Below are 19,121 nucleotides of genomic sequence, written 5' to 3'. Positions count from 1 at the left end.
ATGTCTTCTTTGGAAAAATGTCTAGTCATATCCTCTGATAATAATAATAATAATTAGTAATATAATAATTAGTTATATACATAATAATTAGTGATATACATACATACACTAAATAGCATCCTTTCTTTTCAGCTTAGAGAAGTCCCTTTAACATTGGACAATTATCACATGGTTTCATTCATATGTGGAACATAAGCAATAGCATGGAGGATCATAAGGGAAGGGAAGGAAATCTGAAGGGGGAGAAATCAGAGAGGGAGACAAATCGTGAGAGACTATGGACCCCAGGAAACCAACTGAGGGTTTCGGGGGGGGATGGGGTAACAGGGTGATGGGTATGAAGGAGGGCAAGTGTTGTGATGAGCACTGGGTGTTATTCGAAACTAATGAATCACTGAACACTACATCAAAAACTAATGATGTACTATACAGTGACTAACTGAACATAATAAAATAAATAATATAAAAAATAAAATAAAAATAAAAGTGGAAGTCAGGTTAAAAAAAATTTCTTGCAAGGACAGTTTGGTAGTGATGAATTCCTTTAGCTTTTGCTTGTCTGAAATTTTTTTTTTTCTCTTTCAAATCTGAATGATAACCTTGACAGAGTATTCTTCGTTGGAAGCTTTTTCCTTTCAGCAGTTTGAATATATTTGCCACCCTCTTCTGGTCTGTAAAGTTTCTGCTGAAAAATATGCTAATTTTTTTTTTTTAGATTTTTTATTTATTTGAGAGAGAGAGGGAGAGAGTGAGCACAAGCAGGGGGAGTGGCAGGCAGAGGGAAAAGCAGGCTTCCCGCTGAGCAAGGCGCCAGATGTGGGACTCCATCCCAGGACCCTGGGATCATGACCTGAGCTGAAGGCAGATGCTTAACCGACTGAGCCACCCAGGCTACCATATGCTAATATTCTTATGGGGTTTCCCTTGTATGTGACTTCTCTTGCTCCTTTTAAGGTTCTTTCTTTATCTTTAACTTCTGACATTTTAATTATAATGTGTCTTGAGTGGATCTCTTTGGGTTCATCTTATTTGGAACTCTCTGGGCTTTCTGGATCCAAATGTCTCTTCTTCTTTAAGTTTAAAAAAAAAATCTTTTAGCCATTATTTCTTCTAATGAGTGACTTTCTTTTGTCTTCTTCTGGGACCCCTAGAACGCAGATGTTATTCCACTTGATGCTGTCTTACATGTTCCTTCAGCTGTATTCATTTTTTAAAATTGTTTTTTCTTTTCGTTGCTCTGTTTAGGTGAGTTCCACTCCTGCGTCTTCCACTGATCCTTTTTTTTTCTAGTCTGATGTTGAATCTTGTAGTGTATTTTTCAGTTCAGTTATTGTCTCTTTCAGCTCTGTGACTTCTGTTTGGTAATTTCTTATATTTTCTGTTTCTTCGTTAAAATTTTCACTGTGTTCATTCATTCTCTTGAGTTCAGTGAACATCTTTATGATGGTGACTTTGAACTTTTTATCAGGTAAATTACTTATCATCCGTTAAGATTTTTTTCTGGAATTTTATCTTGTTCTTTTGTTTGGAACATATTCCTCTGTTTTCTCATTTTGCTTGACTCTGTATTAGTTTCTGTGTATTAAGTGAAACAGCTACCTCTCACAGTCTAGAAGAAGTGGCCTTGTGTAGGAGATAAACATTATTGTTCAACCTTGCCTTAGCTCTTGGCTGTCTCTTGAACCTTTGTGATTGTCTAAGCAGCCTGATTTATTCTTGATAAGTGCCAGTTGGTAAGGGTATGCTAAGACCTGTCAGTGTTCCAAAGGGAGGGATCTCAGTCAGCACCTAGTTTCAGGCTGATTGGAAGACATGTCCTCAGGCAATAGCTTTTAAATTATGCAAGTATGTACAGTCCTGAGGGACCACAATTGTAAACTCTGCTGGCCTCCAGACCAGGTGATCTGGAAGTGTCCCCTGGACAACAGTTGCAAAAATTGGGGCTCCAAACAAGCGTATAAGCTCCTTTCTGGACTAGCAAGCTGTTGCATGACTGAGGGAGATTACAAAAAGAGTGTTACCTGACCTAAGTTGCCTAAGCGCACCTCCACAGCCTCTACATGTGTGGCAAACCTGAAGCCTGCCTCTCAGGCAGAAGCTCCAGGACAAGTAAATAGGCCTTTGTCACAGAAAGTCTGCTGGTGTGTTGCAGTTTACTGTCTGTGCAGTGCCTTGAGGTTGGTAACCTGCCAAGAACTGATTCTCCAATTGTTACAGTTCTGTGGGGCCCACACAAGCCCCCTGGTCACCGGAGCCAGGTGTATGAGCTCACTAGCTTTAGGGAGGCAGTGAGGAAGCACAGGGTGGAGGCACATGCACCAGCTTTAGTGACGCATGACATTTTTATCTAGATGCAATGGCCCTCTTTATCCCAAGAAATATACCTTGTGTTGAAGTCTAGTCTGTCTGCTATTAACATAAATATTTTCATTTTCTTCCGTTACGTCTTTTCATGGTATACTTGTCTTACCTTTTTTATTTTCAACCTACTTATGTCTTTATATGTAAATGGGTTCCTTGTATTCAGTATAGAGCTGGATTTGCTTTTCTTCCAATCTGAAAATCTCTGCCTTTTATTTTTTATTCTTTTGAAAATTTCTGCCTTTTAATTGAAGTGTTTAAACCAGCATTATCCAACTAAAACAAGATGTTAACCATAGACACATATTAGATTTTGGGATAGACACATTAAAAAAGTTTCTGAAAATATGAAATTAATTTTAATAAGCTTATTTAATCCATTCCATTTAAAATACTACTATTTCAATATGAAAGTTTACACATTTGTAACTTTTAAGGATAAGTTGATTAAAATTAAATAAAGTTTAGGGGTGCCTGGGTGGCTCCCAGTCATTAAGCGCCTGCCTTCGTCTCAGGTCATGATCCCAGGGTCCTGGGATCAAGCCCCACATCGGACTCCCTGCTCTGCGGGGAATCTGCTTCTCCCTCTCCCACTACCCCTACTTGTGTTCCCTCTTTCACTGTGTCTCTGTCAAATGAATAAATAAAATCTTAAAAAAATAAAATAAATTAAATTAAATAAAGTTTAAAATTCAGTTTCTCAGTTGCACTAGCCTCATTTTAAGTGCTCAATAGCATATGTGGCTAGTGGATACCAATTTTGACAGTGCTAGTTTAGAGCATTTATATTTCTGTAATTATTTATACCATTGGATTTAAAGATTTTATTTATTTATTTGAGAGGGAGAGGAAACAACCGAGAGATGAGAGCACTAGTGGGGAAAAGAGGGAGAAGCAGGCTTCCCGCTGAGCAGGGAGCCCGATGCGGAGCTTGATCCCAGGATCCTGGGACCATGACCTGAGCCCAACGCAGGCGCTTAACCGACAGAGCCACCCAGGCGCCCCTACCATTGTATTTAATTTAAATCTACCATATTGCTAGGTTGCTAGTATGGGAGAATGAGTCAAGCTGGGCTTAAGGTATTAGTCACTTTGAGTTCACACAGATATCAAATATTTCCAATGTTGCCTGCCCCAGCAATGGTAGAGTGTATTTCTCAGTGTTCCAATTCTACCTTCAGTATCAGCAAGTCCTGAACACCTGCACCACAGAAGGTCTCCATGATTTTGCCCCTTCCCTCCCAATGGATTGTTGTTGGTTTTTACTAGTGCTAAGCTTTTGGTGAGGATAGGTGAAGTTCTTGGTTCCCCTGGTCCAGCCTCAGGCTTAGGCAGACTCTGTGATCCTAAGGGGGGAACTGTCAGCATTCCTGCCCCTCACTCTACACTGACCAGTCGAGCTCAAATTTGTGGAAGGTCTTGGGTTGGAGTTTCCTGCCTTTTCCCCAGTAGTAGTAGAATTCTACTTTGTATGAGTGTGTAACCATAGGTCCAAGAGAGTCTCTGCCTCTCTCCTAGGAACAGACTCTTTCACTTCTACCCACCCCTCAGAAGGGGGTATATTTTCCTGAGAACTTGGAGGGAAAGATGTTTCTGCCCCTCCCAAGGCTTCTGTTTTGTATTCAAGAAAGATCCAGGGACTTGAGTAAGGTTTCAACCTGATCTATCAGTGGTGCAAATTATCGCCTCTTCCCCTCAATATTCTCATAAGCACCTGATTAAAGCCCACAATAACAGCCAGAAAGAAAGTGTGGACTCCACTCCAATCATTCTAAACTAGTGTTGTCCTAGAACTTTTGGATGATGGAAATGTTCTATATCTGCATTGTCCAGTATAGTAGCCACTAATTTTTAATTTTACTTAATTTTGATTAATTCTAACTTTAATTAAAATAGCCACAGGTGGCTAATAACTATTTTATTGGATAAAATAGTTCTAAACTGTCATTGAAAACACAACCGGCTTTTATGAATTTATTAAAATCTATCTTCTTTCTTACTTTAATGGAGCCCCCCTCTTCCTGTTATGCTCTGCTAAAGGTGAAACTACCTTCTGTTTTGCAAGGGGCTTGTCACTCTTGGGTATTTCGTTCATTTGGTTGCCTTGCAATCTCAGATCTCTGATAGACTCAAGAAAAATCATGATCTCATGGATTATTTGGCTTTTTCTTCTTGTTGAGGGTTGAGAGAGTGACATTGACTTGTAGCTTTCTACATCCTAAGTGGAAGGGGAAATCTGCATTGATTTCTGAACAGCAAAAATTAATTAATGATGGTTTCTTGTCTCTCATACTCTGTCTCATTTTTAAAGACTCAATTACATCATCCCAGATTTTAAAAGGGATAATAGGTTCAGAATATAAGAATCGGGAATTAAGGCACAAATATTTCTGTGACCTTAAGCATGAGGTGACATTAGGTGACATTTGGTTTCAGCTTCCTCCTTTAAAAAAGATGGAATTAAAGTGCGTGAAGGCTAAGATTAGTTTTGAGCTCTAAAATTACCACTATTTGTCAGTGAATGTTGTATTTTTGCCATCTTTATTTTTATAACAGGGAGCTTTTTTTAAAGTTTAGGAAACATTAATAGTATGTGCTCAAGAAGAAGACACGTTGCTCTTGAGAATAAAAGGGAATATTTGTTGCAGTCATTTATTGTGTATTAGATGCTTGTCTTGATGAATTAAGCAGTGGCAAAGCAATTGGCCCCAGGGCTGTCCTTTGATAGTTCTCTATAGTTGTTCTGAGTCTGGTGTTCTTAGAGAACACTGAGAAACATGGCAAAAAATAAATTCAGCACAAAGAAGTCATTTGGCCAGCTCAAAGGAGTTTCACAACCCTTAGGCACTGCCATCTGATTAATATTTAACTAATTAAGAACCATCAGTATATTGTCTGCACTTTAGAGAGAAGTCATACCTTAACAGATAAAATAACACATGAAAACAATTGCTTAAAAATTGGAGAAATGTTATTTACACACCGCTGTCTCATGTGTTAGTAAAATATGAGATGTAGTAGTTGTAAAAACACTGCAGAACACTTTGGAGAATATACAAATATAATATTATGTATTCTATAATATACTGTACAATATAAACATGCATTCATAAATTATGCAAATACAAATTCATGTATTATAAATAACAATAATGCATGAATTTTTATTTTATTTATTGTGCACATTCTGTATGTCATGTCCTTCATAGCCACACTGAAAGATCATACGCTACAGTGTAAAAGACAAGTAAACAAACTAGTACGAAAACGTGATAAATGCTGTAAGAAAATTATGTGAGAGGGGTTGCCCATCCTTCCTTAGCGAACATTGGGAAGGCACCTCGGAAGAAACAATCATTGAGAATGTAGTGAAAATTTGCTAAATGAATAAAGAATGGAAAGTGTTACAACAGAGTCAAAGGGAATCTTATTTGCAATTCCTTCTTGTGAATTGCAAGGAGTTAACATGGCTAGCATCTATGATTCCAGAAAAATAGTAAGAGAGGTAACTAGAAAAATTGGGAGGAATCTTGACTACCTTACAAGAGTTTAGACTTTAATCCAGAAGTGATGAGGAATGGTGACAGATACAAAGAAATGACATAATAAGATTTTATTGAGGAAAGCTCCTTCTTAGAGCTGTAAGTTGTAAGATCCTGAATTCTGCATTGCAATGGGCAAATTGTCAAGCAGGTATTTTGAGTAGTGGTTCAAAGTATGAACTTTAGAGCCAACAAAGAAATCTAGAAAACATACGTGTAGCATTAGGCAGGTTATTACTTTTTTAATTTAACCCAGGGGTGAGCAAGCTTTTCTTAGATGACACAAATTTTAGTTTCTGGGGGCTGTACAGTCTGTTGCAATGATTCAACTCTAGTGTTGCAGCACAAAAGCAACTATAGGCAATACATAAGTGAACAAGCATGGCTGCATTCTAATAAAACTTTATTTAAAGACACTAATATTTGAATTTCATATAATTCTGATATGTCACAAAATATTGTTCCTCTGTTAATTTTTGTCAACCATTTAACAATGTAAAGGCCATTCTTTTTTTTTTAATTTTTTATTGCTATGTTAATCACCATACATTACATCATTAGTTTTTGACGTAGTGTTCCATGATTCATTGTTTGTGTATAACACCCAGTGCTCCATGCAGAACGTGCCCTCTTTAATACCCATCACCAGGCCAACCCATCCCCCCACCCCCTCCCCTCTAGAACCCTCAGTTTGTTTCTCAGAGTCCATAGTCTCTCATGGTTCGTCTCCCCCTCCGATTTCCCCCCTTTCATTCTTCCCCTCCTGCTATCTTCTTCTTTTTTTTTTTAACATATAATGTAATATTGGTTTCAGAGGTACAGATCTGTGATTCAACAGTCTTGCACACTTCACAGTGCTCACCATAGCACATACCCTCCCCAATGTCTATCTCCCAGCCACCCATCCTTCCCACCCCCCCACCACTCCAGCAACCCTCAGTTTGTTTCCTGAGATTAAGACTTAACTCAAAAGTTGTACAAAAGCAAGTGGCAGGCCAGATTTGTCTTGGGGGCTGTGAGTTTGCTGATTTGGTAGAGGGTAATATTTTGTAATGTGAAAAATATTAAAATATACTCCTTAACAAAATGTGTAGCACTTCATTTAAGATCAATAAATATAAACAATACCCATGGCATTAGACAGAAAATTACTCAAGGGTTTGGAAGCAAAGGAGAATCAAAACAGATCAGGCAGGGCAAAGTCAGTGAGGAGCAAGTGACAGAGACTCTAACAAACTGAGAGTATCAGGTAGCCAGCATGCTTAGAAGTTTTGAGCAGAAACAGTAGAAAAAATTAAGGTGAGATTGGAGGCAAGGAGAATAATTTAGAGAGCTGTTGACATATTCCAGGAAGGAAGTGGTGAAGACTTGAATTAAGTTCATGGGTTTGACAGTGACCATGACTCTTGGACCATGGGCGGCAGCTGCTGCCAGCTCACCTCAGTGGCCTGCATGGATAGAGCTGAGCTGTCTATCTCAACATAAGTTTAGGAGCTCTGGCCTGGGACCTGGGATCAGTCCCTTTTTTCTGCTTCTGCCATCAGAAGTGAGAGTCTTAGGGCGCCTGGGTGGCTCTGTCAGTGAAGCGTCCCACTCTTGATTTCGGCTCAGGTTATGATCTCAGGGTCATGAGATCAAGCCCAGCACAGGCTCTGCACTGAGTGGGGAGCCTGCTTAAGATTCTTTCTCTCCCTCTCCCTCTGCCCCACCCTACTCATGCCCGCTCTCTCTCTCTCTCTCTCAAAACAAAAACAAAAACAAACAAAAAACCTGAGAGCCTAATCACAGGTTTCTCTCTCTCAAGAGGACTGTGTCAGAACAGACACATTCTTAGGTGGGTCACATCAAAAGCAAGGACACTGGTCACTGATCCAACAACTCCTTTAGTTTTAGTCCATCAAAACAGAGCAATCTCAGAAAGAAGCGCCTCTCGGCTCTTAGCAGTTACCAACAAGCACAGGGTTAACTCCGCTTTTTTTAAACAGTATTTGCTCTACATTTGTTTTGTTCCTTCATCTTCTGTCTCAGATAGTTACTTCCAGAACTTTAAGAAACTTCCTATTCATGATTGTCATGAATGATTCAAAGGTAATTAAGGGACATAAACAGTCTTCGATTAAACATCAGATTTTATTATGTGGGACACCTACATGAGAAAAAAAAAACCCAATCATATTAAACATTATTTAAAAATTTTTTTATTAAAAGAAAAAAATGGGAATTTCATGTTAGGATTTCTTGCAAACATAATGCAGTAAATATCTTCTTGTGACACACTCTGCTCCTACCACAAAGCAAAAAGAAAACCAGAAGTATATTGGTAGGCTCAAAAATAAGATTGTTGTCTCTATAAATCAGAAACAAAACAGAAACTCCAAGGGGGGAGGCAAGCTAAAGTCCTGGGGCCTCTGTACTCTACATCCGGAAGAACACAGCCCTGATTTTGGGCCCCAATACAGTAAGGATTGGAATCCTCCATACTAGGTAGGGCGCAGAGCCAGGCTTTCTGTTTGTAGCGGAGATTCTTTCTGCCTGTGATAAAATTATAGATGGAGGCCTTGGGATGCAGGGAACACACATTCAGTCTTACTCTCAAGGACCAAGCTTAGTTACCCTCTGACTCAGGGAATGAATTTGTGATAACCACTATATCATCCATAATACCAAGAACCTCAGAACTATATTATATGCCCTGGTTCTAGACTGGGCACTGTGGTGAGCTGAACGGAAGCAATGGTTAAACTGTCTCAACAGCAAGAATAAGCAAGAAACAGGGCAATAAGAAAACAAAGTTAACTTAGGGCTTGTATTTCAAAACACACAGTGAAATCTATGCTAAAAAAGATAGACATCAAAACAACAACCATAACATTGCAGATTATATTTTGTATAGCAATTTTTTAAAGATTTTTATTTATTTATTTGACAGAGAGAGACACAGTAAGAAAGGGAACACAAGCAGGGGGAGTGGGAGAGGGAGAAGCAGGCTTCCCGCTGAGCAGGCAGCCCTATGTGGGGCTCGATCCCAGGACCCTGGGACCATGACCTGAGCCAAAGGCAGACATTTAACGACTGAGCCACCCAGGCGCCCCTTGTATAGCAATTTGATAACAAATTTACAGTCTGTTATGATGTTCAAAGAGATAAATATAAGAATTCCATCCATTTAAAAGGATTAAAACATAATGAAGCAAAGATTGGCAGAAATTAAATAAAAATGAATCAAATAAACATAAATTAGAATTTTTTAGAAGTGAAAAATACAGTTATTTAATTTAAAATTTAGTTGGTTAGCCTAGGCAAAATTCACTTAATTAGTCAAATTTAGATTCAATCAAAAAACTTCAACTGATGGGATAAATTCTGTACTGATAGCATTTAAATAATAAATTGAAAGGTATTCTTTGTGATTGCCCATAATTTAGCACAATTCTCAGATATGAAGGTAGGAGAGGCTCTAACTAAAGAGGTTAAGAGTTGAAGAAAAAGAGAATGAAGGGAATAATGGGCACACTATTTCAAGAGTTGATTATGAAAATTTCCAAGACTTGAAGAGTGACGTGAATCCACAGATTGACAAAGCATTCCAAATACTGATAGGGTAATTCAAAAATAAGTCCATATCTAGATATGTGATGGTGAAATCTTAGATTATCAAGGACAAATAAAAAGCTTAGAAGGTATCAAAGGGGAAAAAAAAAGATAATATATACAAAGGAATAACTGTTAGGCTCACAGAACTTTTCTCTTCCACAATAATTGATTCAAGAAAACAGTGGAGCAATAGCTTCAAAATCCTGAGAGGAAATCTTATAATTTCATATCCAGCTAAACTACATCAAGAATAAAGATAAAGGGGAGCCTGGGTGGCTCAGTCGGTTAAGCGTCTGCCTTCGGCTCAGGTCATGATCCTGGGGTCCTGGGATCGAGTCCCACGTCGGGCTCCCTGCTCAGTGAGGAACCTGCTTCTCCCTCTCCCTCTGCCCCTCCCCCCCCGACTCGTGCACACTCTCTCTTTCAAATAAATAAATAGAAACTTTAAAAAATAAAAAGAATAAAATAAAAAGAATAAACATAAAGAACTTTTCCAGAATACAAATTCTAGGAGAATTTAACACCTAGACTCTAACTTAAAAAACTACTAAGTGATACGTTTTAACAAGGAAGGTGAATCCAGAAAGAAGGTATAGGACACACACACACAAAAATGACAGTGGGAATGCAGTATGTGACAGAAGATGCATTACAAATTAGCAGGAGAATATGGAAAATGAACCCATGAAACAGGCAAAAGAACCAAATGATTTTAAGAAAAGAAAAGCTGAATGGCCAATAAACATAAGAAAAGATAACCTCTTTTGTGAACAGGAAATGAAAACAGAGACAAAATTTCATATGTCTCAGAGTGGCAAAAACTAAAAAGATTTATATGAACAAGTGTTGAATAAGAATATGGAGAAGGAGGAACTATCACACACTGCTGATGGAAATGGAAATTGACAGAGAGTTAGAACACGTTTTTACAATATCTCCTACAATGGAAGATGTGCATACCCTGCCATCCAGGATTTAGATAGTCTAGAAACATGTCTCAAGACATTTATTGCAACATTATTTGCAAAAGTAGATGATTGAAAACAATCTAACAGAATAACAAACGGCAGAGTCTGTATAATTCCAAAGTGAACACTAAAACAAAGTTTCTAGAGATACTTGCATCAAGGTGGAGAAATCTCAAAAGCCTGATCGTTGATAAAGTAAGCTGCAAAAAAATTCATGTACTATGATACCATCAACATATTTTAAAACATGCAAAATAACATTTCGTATGGATGTTGGACACATATAAATATAAAAGTAAAAAACACATCAAAAGGTAACCACCAAATTCAGAGTACTAATTTATCTCTGGCCGCGGTGGCAGGCAAATGGGAGTGAGTTATATGAGGGAGTTTCAAGTATATTTTATAATGTTTAGCTTTTTGAAAAATAAAAAGACCTGAGGACAAAAAAAGGAACAAACGAACAAAAGTAATAAGTGATTCACATTTTCTAACAGCTCTGGGTTTCTGTCCTGTCCTGCCTGGTTCCAAAGAGCGAAGTGTGGCTTGCGAAGGGAATACTGAATTAGATCAAGATTTAACCATTGAAATGGTTTTTCAGTCGGTTAAGTCATCACTGAAAAACACTTGAATAAGAGCAGCTCTGGTTTAAAACCCATCCCTTAATTTCTAAAAAGGGAAGGGAAGTCACTGGAGACACAGTAAAATATTTTTAGAGAATGCATTTGAGTTCTATTGAAAATAGACTGAATGTGCCTCAGTAATGGCCGGGCTTAGACTTTAGAATTTACAGCTGACCCAGGTCACTTAGGTTGAAGCCAAGAGAACTGTAGGAAGCCAACAGGCAAGTAGGCATTTAAAAAATTCTTAGTTTAAATGTAAGTAGCTTTCAGCAGCCAAAAAAAAAAAAAAAAATCACAACATAAAATATCTATGCTGTAATCCTCATCTATCTCTTGAATTTCAAAGTGGGACTGTGGCTTTGATGTGCACATGTCATGCCTCAGGGCAGGAAAGATTGGGTGGACCTCTCACTTCTCTTTTCAGGAGACAGGACCCTGGTGAGGATGAGATACTGGACAGCAGGAAGGGAAGAGTCCCTGCTCTGTGGCTGCTTTTTGTTGTTAGCTTTCATTTTGCTTCCCTTAGATCCAGAAGCAGTAGGTGGATTTGGTAGACTCCGTGGGTTAGTAATTAGACTGGGTTGAAAGAAAGACCTTCAAATAGTTCAAAATTTTGGGGGCATTAATCAAAGAGAAATACACAAGAGTCTTGCCAGGTTGGTTGGTTGGTTGGTTTAGGTAGCACAAGCATGTTCACTTTGTAAATGTTACCTTTAAGCAAGAAGACCAAGGACAAGTCAAAGATAAAAGAGAAACATTTTAGCCAGAGAAAACAGCATGTAGTCTACCCCGACATGATCACAATATATGCTGTAATCTGAAGGTCCTTCCTGATTTTTTCACTAGATGTTGGCTTGGCTCTTAAGAAAATTCGAGGAAAAATCAAAGCTTTAACATGTTGCTTCAATCCTTCCCGGATCTCTTCAGTCAAAAGCAAAAGCTAAACTAGGTCACGATCCTGGAGGGCAAAATGAAAAATATTTACCTACAGATTAAGACAAAGTAGGTACCTGATACTTGTGGAATAAATTAAATCAAATTTTGGTGTCCTAGGGTATTGAAACTGAAATTTTTAAAAGTGTAAAATTTAAAGTAAGGATATTGATTTCATTTAGGCTGTAGATGATGTCTGAGAATTCTCTAATGATAAAACTTTGAATCAAAATTGTTTTTGTCTGTAATACAATAGTTGACTCCAAACCAAATTATTTAAACGATTTTCTCAAATCAAACGAAGGCAAGTAAAACTAATGCAACAGCTCCTTCAGAAGAGTGAGGGAGCTCAGTCATTTTTACAAGAATTTTGCTGAAGAATAGGATATGGAGGAGATACAGATGTGCATCAAATTGTAGTTTTAAAAAAATGAGTATTTAAAAAGTTTTGTAATGAGTTAACGACTCAAGCAAAATAGAAATAAACATTTTTTTAAGCTTCTGCAGGAAGAGTGGTTTGATAAACACTGTAAACTATAATTCTCACAACATAGGGTGGTTTACAATCTTATACTTAATATAGAAAAATAACTACTAAATTTATACAAGAAATAAATGATCACATAAACATTTATCCTTGGTCAGAGCCAAAATGTATTTTCTGTTACGGGTCTGTCATTAATATCAAGTTTTCTTGGCTTGGAAAAAAGAAAAATGAACTAGGAATTTGGAGATACAGACTCTGCCATGTACTTGTCAAATTACTCTTGACAAATAATTTTTTTAATAATTTTTTATTGTTATGTTAATCACCATATATTACATCATTAGTTTTGGATGTAGTGTTCCATGATTCATTGTTTGTACATCATACCCAGGGCTCCACACAGAACGTGCCCTCTTTAATACCCATCACCAGGCTAACCCATCCCCCCACCCCCCTCCCCTCTAGAACCCTCAGTGTGTTTTTCAGAGTCCATCGTCTCTCATGGTTCGTCTCCCCCTCTGACTTACTCCCCTTCATTCTTCCCCTCCTGCTATCTTCTTCTTCTTTTTTTTTCTTAACATATATTGCATTATTTGTTTCAGAAGTACAGATCCGTAATTCATCAGTCTTGTACAATTCACAGTGCTCACCATAGCACATACCCTCCCCAATGTCTATCACCCAGCCACCCCATCCCTCCCACCCCCCACCACTCCAGCAACCCTCAGTTTGTTTCCTGAGGTCTTGACAAATAATTTAAAGTCTCTGAGTCATCATCATTATTTTTATCTGTTGAATGGCAATATTCATATTTGCTTGTCCTAGACCTCAGGGTTGTTGCAAAAGGCAAATGGAAAAATGAATATGAAAGTTTCTTTGAAAGGCACAAAACACCACATAAATGTACTTTTGTCAATTACTGCTCTGGAGAACAGTCAACTCATGAGTATGGGGGAGTTTAATGCTTATGGATAATAAAAATGTGGAAAGTGTTCTGACAGGCATTAATTTTTGGTACTTCCAACTACTGATAATGGCCTTTCTACCTTTTTTCCACTTCCCCTTTGTCCATTTACTTCCCTTCTGCAGAACCCCTACCTGTAACCAGTGTTTCAATATATGACTATAAACCTTCTCCTGAAACAGGAGTCCTATTTGAAATTCATTATCCAGAAAAATATAATGTTTTCACGAGAGTAAACATAAGCTACTGGGAAGGTAAAGACTTCCGAACAATGCTATATAAAGGTAAGAAGCAAAAGGAAGGGTGATAAATATCATCTTTAAAATACTCCTTTTTACGTGATGTTTGCTAACTGGACTTCTGTCTTGCTCTAAAGAGGCCTTATGATTCTCTATCTGACAATGGAAGAACCATTAAAAATAGTTATTAATTTATAAAAATCTTGTCATGAGGAATCTTAGAACATCTGGTTTGCTAGAGTCACATGCAATGCAAAAGCATAAGAAATACTCAAATTATTATCACTTGTATGTTAGTCTTGCCAAAGGCAGCATGTCTGGTACAAGAAATAAATTCAAACTTAAACTTAGAAGCACCTCACCTAACCATTTCCTTCTGGGTGTGATAGAAGGGCATTTCTAGAACTAAGAAGTTCAAAAGGCACCTTCTTACCAAGTTTTGCTTGGAGGTGGTCCAAGATTATTCTCAAAGGTGAAGGATAATGCTTTTTTGTTCCTTTGGATATATTTATCTGTATGACCAGCTAAATGATTGTATTAATATACAAAAATTGGTTTCATTGTTTATACTGGCCTGATGGGGACCCTGTGGGAAGAGGAGAAAAAGAGATCCTATGGGAATCAATCATTTCAAAGAACCTGGTCACCTTCTCTGAGTAGACTCTTGGGGAGAAGGTGGAGAGGGAGGAACGGAGGGAGGGTATTCAGCTCCACTGGGAGTGAATTTGGAAGGAAAGGAACATAGATACTCTCAGGATACAAAACTGTAACATTACTCTCTGAGGGCTTAGATGATGGTTATCAAAGTTGACTGGTTGTAACTAGAAATAGGTACTGGTGAGGTGAAGAATGGATACTGAGGCACACAGGTCATGATATCCAGAAAAGTGTCATTTTGACTTGCTGCTTTTATAAACTCATTTCTTCCATCGATTTCTTTTTTATGAGACATGGTTTAAAACAGTGCAGTGAATTTTTAGTTTTTGAAGCTTTAAAACATCAAATAAATATAAACATAGACTCCACAGATTATTGTATTTTTAAAATTTCAGTGAAAACAGATTATCTGTAAACTAATAAATGGGGACTTATTTGCTTTTTGATCACATGCAAATACAAGTTCATGAATAATTTAAAAGCATTCTCTGGAATTTTTGTGGAACTAAAAGCCAGGAGTTTTAAAATAAATCAATAAATATGCTCTCCTTTTTAAGTTAATTAATTTTTAAATTTATTTTTGGCTTTTAGTTCAGTAAGTGGTACTTTTGGTTTCTTTCCCACATTTCCTTCTAATTTGAATTGGAATCTTAATTTTATTATTTTCTTTAATGTTTTTCAAATTAAATACAAATTCTTCTTTCCTTCTTTCTTTCTTTCTTTTTTTTTTAATCAGGTGCTGCCAACTGGCAGATAAACCATTCTACTTTTAAGAAGGCCAGTTTTTACAAGTAAGCCTAGTGAAAACATGTTTTATAAAATTACTTTTTCCTAAGTCACAAGGTGGCAAAATATCTTTGATTTTTATCATAAAATAAATGGCTAGCATAAACCGAATCTACAATTTCTATATGTTATCTTCTCCATTTAATACACAAAATGATCCTATAATAAAAATTTAATTTCATCATATTCAATTCCTGCAGAAAAAAACTTTTCAGGATTTTGGATTTAAATATCCAAATTTTCATCTCTAATCTTATGCCAATTTTGTATTACTGACCATGCCAGAAGTTGCAGGAAATAATACCTTAGGACTATTTAATCTTAATTGTTTAGAACTTTCTAGAAGTATGTAGCATTTAAGAGATCAAAATTTTAATATAATTGTTTTTATTCTCAGATTTCTTTAAGGGAAAAACAGTATTTAATCACTGGCTGCCAGGAATATGTTATAGTAACATCACTTTTCAGCTGGTATCTGAGGCAACTTTTAATAAAAGTACTCTTGTGGAGTATAGTGGTGTCAGTCATGAACCTAAACAACATAGAACTGGTAAGTCTTCTGAAGAATCAAATTTAGTTAAAAAATAATTAAATTATATGTTTGTTGCATGTATATATTCTATCATTCTGAGAAAAATTATGTTCTAGAGCTAAGAAATAAAATAAATATATATTTGTAATAGTCTAAAACAAATCCTCTATCAATGTAAAAGAACTGAATAAAATATTCAAAAGAAAAATCTAAAATATGTCAATATAATCATAGATTTATAATCTTTGAATGGAAAAAAAGTACATGATACTACCAAAAGTTATAATTAAGTAACTTAACTTGACCAAGTAGACATCAGTTATTCTATAACCTGGCAAAATTCCAACATGGCAATAAAAATGATAGGAGATGTTCAGTAAAGAATATCAGATTATTAGAGGAAAATATTGGGATTCAGATATGTCTAAAACTTGCAGTGTTTAATTTTGGTAGCATCACCAATAGGAAGCACTGTTGTAGGATGGATGGATGGATGGATGGAAGAATGGATGGAAATGTACACCTACCAAATGCCTGTCACCAATACCAATGTAATTGACATTGCCTGTGCCTAATGTGTCCAAATTACTCATTAGGAATGTTGGAGATACCTTTCATATGAACATTGGGAATGGATTGTTATAGATCACCCCTGAGACCCTGCCAGTCTGAATCTAAGATGCCATGATTTTCATTAAGTAGGACAAGACAAAGAAACTATTTCAGCTGAATAAGTTAGTCACGTCACGGCAACATCTAAGATTCTATTTGTATTTTTCATTATTCAATTCAAGTAAGGAAATGTTATCAATTGAGTGACTTCTACTGGGAAGTTGTGCTAAGTATGAGAGAGATGAAGACAAAGTCTGGTGAGATAAGTTTCCTGTCCTCAAAAATGGTAGAGATACAACACAAATGTCAATTATACAAGGCAGAACTGATACATGTCCCAAGAGGTACAAAGTTATGTAACTACACAAAGGAGGGAAAGATTAATTTTTATTCGAAGTTCATGGAAGGGATGATATTTCAGCTGCTATTTGAAGGATAGGTAGAAACAGTTGCAGGTAGAGACCAGACAGCATGCCTTCATAATTTTCTTCCTCTCAAAATGTATGCTTCCCTAATTCACACATGGATTTTGTGCTCATATGTTTCATTCTGGAGAAGTGAGGAGTGAAGCAGTATTTCTAACGTATGTGTTAATGTTTCAAAGGCATATATGCAACTCTCTTAAGTGCAACTACATCACAGGGAGTATTTTTATCTTGATAGCTAGAGTACACTAGAGTTGCTTTTTTTGTAAGAAAGATCCAGTGGCAGAGACTCAGGTTTTTTAAAAGGAGATTTTGATAAGCTACAGAATATTTACAAAACTTTGCTTTGGACATGGTTAAATTACCACTTGGACAAGCATCATATCACTAGTTAATGTATTTGAGGTATGAGTGGTGATATACTCATGTATACACATCGTGCACAAAATCTTAGGTAAATGTGTAACTTAACACCACAATAGTTCTTGATGTAGATTATCTTCTACTATCTTTTAGTAGAAATAAAATTAACCTCTATTTTGTAAATCCACTTGTGTATTTGACTTACTAATAGATTAAGTATTCACTATAATAGAATTAAAAATTACTGGAAAATGAAAATTCTCTCTCTTACAGCCCCGTATCCACCTAGAAATATCTCGGTTCGTATTGTAAACTTGAACAAAAACAATTGGGAAGAACAGAGTGGCAGTTTTCCAGAGGAATCGTTCGTGAGATCACAAGATACAGTGGGAAAAGACAAACTCTTCCATTTTACGGATGAAACCCCTGAAATCCCCTCTGGCAATATTTCTTCTGGTTGGCCCGATTTCAACAGCAGTGACTACGAAACTACATCCCAGCCCTATTGGTGGGGCGGCGCATCTGCAACCCCTGAAAGTGAAGATGACTTTGTCAGTGTCCTTCCCATGGAATATGAAAGTAACAGTACACTCAGTGAGACTGAGAAATCAACAGCAGGCTCTCTCTCATTTTTTCCTGTACAAATGATCCTGAATTGGTTACCACCAAAACCACCCACTGCCTTCGATGGGTTCCATATCCACATAGAAAGAGAAGGTAAAGTAATAGGAAATCAGCGAAAATAAGAAATGGTGCACAAAGGAAAGGGCATTGACATATGTGACAACTAAAATATTTAGAAAAAATGACTGATGGGAGACAGTTAATATTTGAAGAAAAAATGGTCAAGAAAGGGAAGAATTTAATTGAGTAGTAACACCCACTAAGACTAGAAAACAAAATTAAATAGGTAGGATCAGAATCCAAGGTTTAGGTAGTTTCTAAATTGCAAGTATTCACAACTTGCGCACATTTCACTGCCCAACATGTCACGTACTCCAGGCTGCTGAGGAAACCTTCCATTTGGAAAGATTTTGAATTAAAGTTCTAGCCATTGCAAATTACAAAATATCCTGGAGAAATTTTCTGTTTTCTAGTACACAGTTTGGGAAGCATGTAGCAAAACAATCTTTCTGACAAGAAGGCTACCTTCCCAAGAGCGTCAGCCCTGGGTCCTGCTCATCTAGCGACTCTGATTTGCCTCAGGGTGTGTCCCTCAGGGACCAGCACCACTCCACATTTGCCCAAAGAAGAGCTGGTCGTAAAATAGAAAATGCACAGCAACTAGTATTTTCGCCATAGCATGGATCATAGTCATTGATCCAGCATTCCAGAGCTTTCTTCGTATTTTAGCCCACTAGCTTATGAAAAACAGGGCCCTGGCCAGCAGTCAATGTGGGTCATGACCATATTTAAATTGTTGTTTGGTAGGTTATTATAGTTATTTGCTGTTTGTTTTGTTTCCATAATAACACACTTCATTTTATACTTTCCAGTCTAGTGGTTTGAGTGGCAAAAGTTGTCAAGTTGTCAAAATTTGAAATTCAAATAATAGCTTTATTTTCAGAGTAGGGCATTAATATCATGTAGTATCGTATAGTGCATACTGTTGTTTGCCCTTATTTTATTTTATAGAATAAGACACCAAACTCTGTGGATTCCTCTATCCTGGATTATAGAACAATCGACCATCCCCAAATGTTGTGTAAAATTGAAATCCTTTGTCATTTCTAATTATTTGAGTCAAGAGTCTTCACGTTTACCTAGAATTACTTGTATAAAAGATATCTGTCTTCATCTGCCCTGAATTTGTCTTTTATTTTCCTGTCCCACAGTATATTCTGGGGAAAATAAGGTCTTGTATCTCACAGCAATTTTTTTTTTTAATGAGTATTTCCATGAACGTTCAATCATGCTTTCATCTGACTGCTGTGTGTTCTGTTGAAGGCTATGGTGGTCACCAACTGATGAGAACAACTTCAAATAGAGTGATAAGCAGCAGGAGATGATCTTTGAAGCAATGCAAAAATCATTT

General features: G+C 36.9%; 1 protein-coding gene across 3 annotated transcripts in view; it reads left to right on the top strand.

Moving 5' to 3' along the window:
* The window catches only part of PTPRO (protein tyrosine phosphatase receptor type O), a 234,436-nt gene that overhangs the window by 131,374 nt on the left and 83,941 nt on the right, over positions 1-19,121 (top strand). For all 3 annotated transcript variants that reach the window (XM_073877934.1, XM_025879885.2, XM_073877935.1), the window contains exons 3-5: positions 13,598-13,756; positions 15,552-15,704; positions 17,360-17,803. In XM_073877934.1, the coding sequence (XP_073734035.1) occupies positions 13,598-13,756; positions 15,552-15,704; positions 17,360-17,803 (756 nt within the window). The remainder of the gene's footprint in view (positions 1-13,597; positions 13,757-15,551; positions 15,705-17,359; positions 17,804-19,121) is intronic.

This window comes from Callorhinus ursinus, unplaced genomic scaffold (assembly GCF_003265705.2).
Source record: "Callorhinus ursinus isolate GAN/ISIS: 27379988/994484 unplaced genomic scaffold, GSC_fseal_2.0 scaffold27, whole genome shotgun sequence".
Taxonomy (NCBI): domain Eukaryota; kingdom Metazoa; phylum Chordata; class Mammalia; order Carnivora; family Otariidae; genus Callorhinus; species Callorhinus ursinus.
This window is presented reverse-complemented; position numbering and strand designations above follow the sequence as displayed.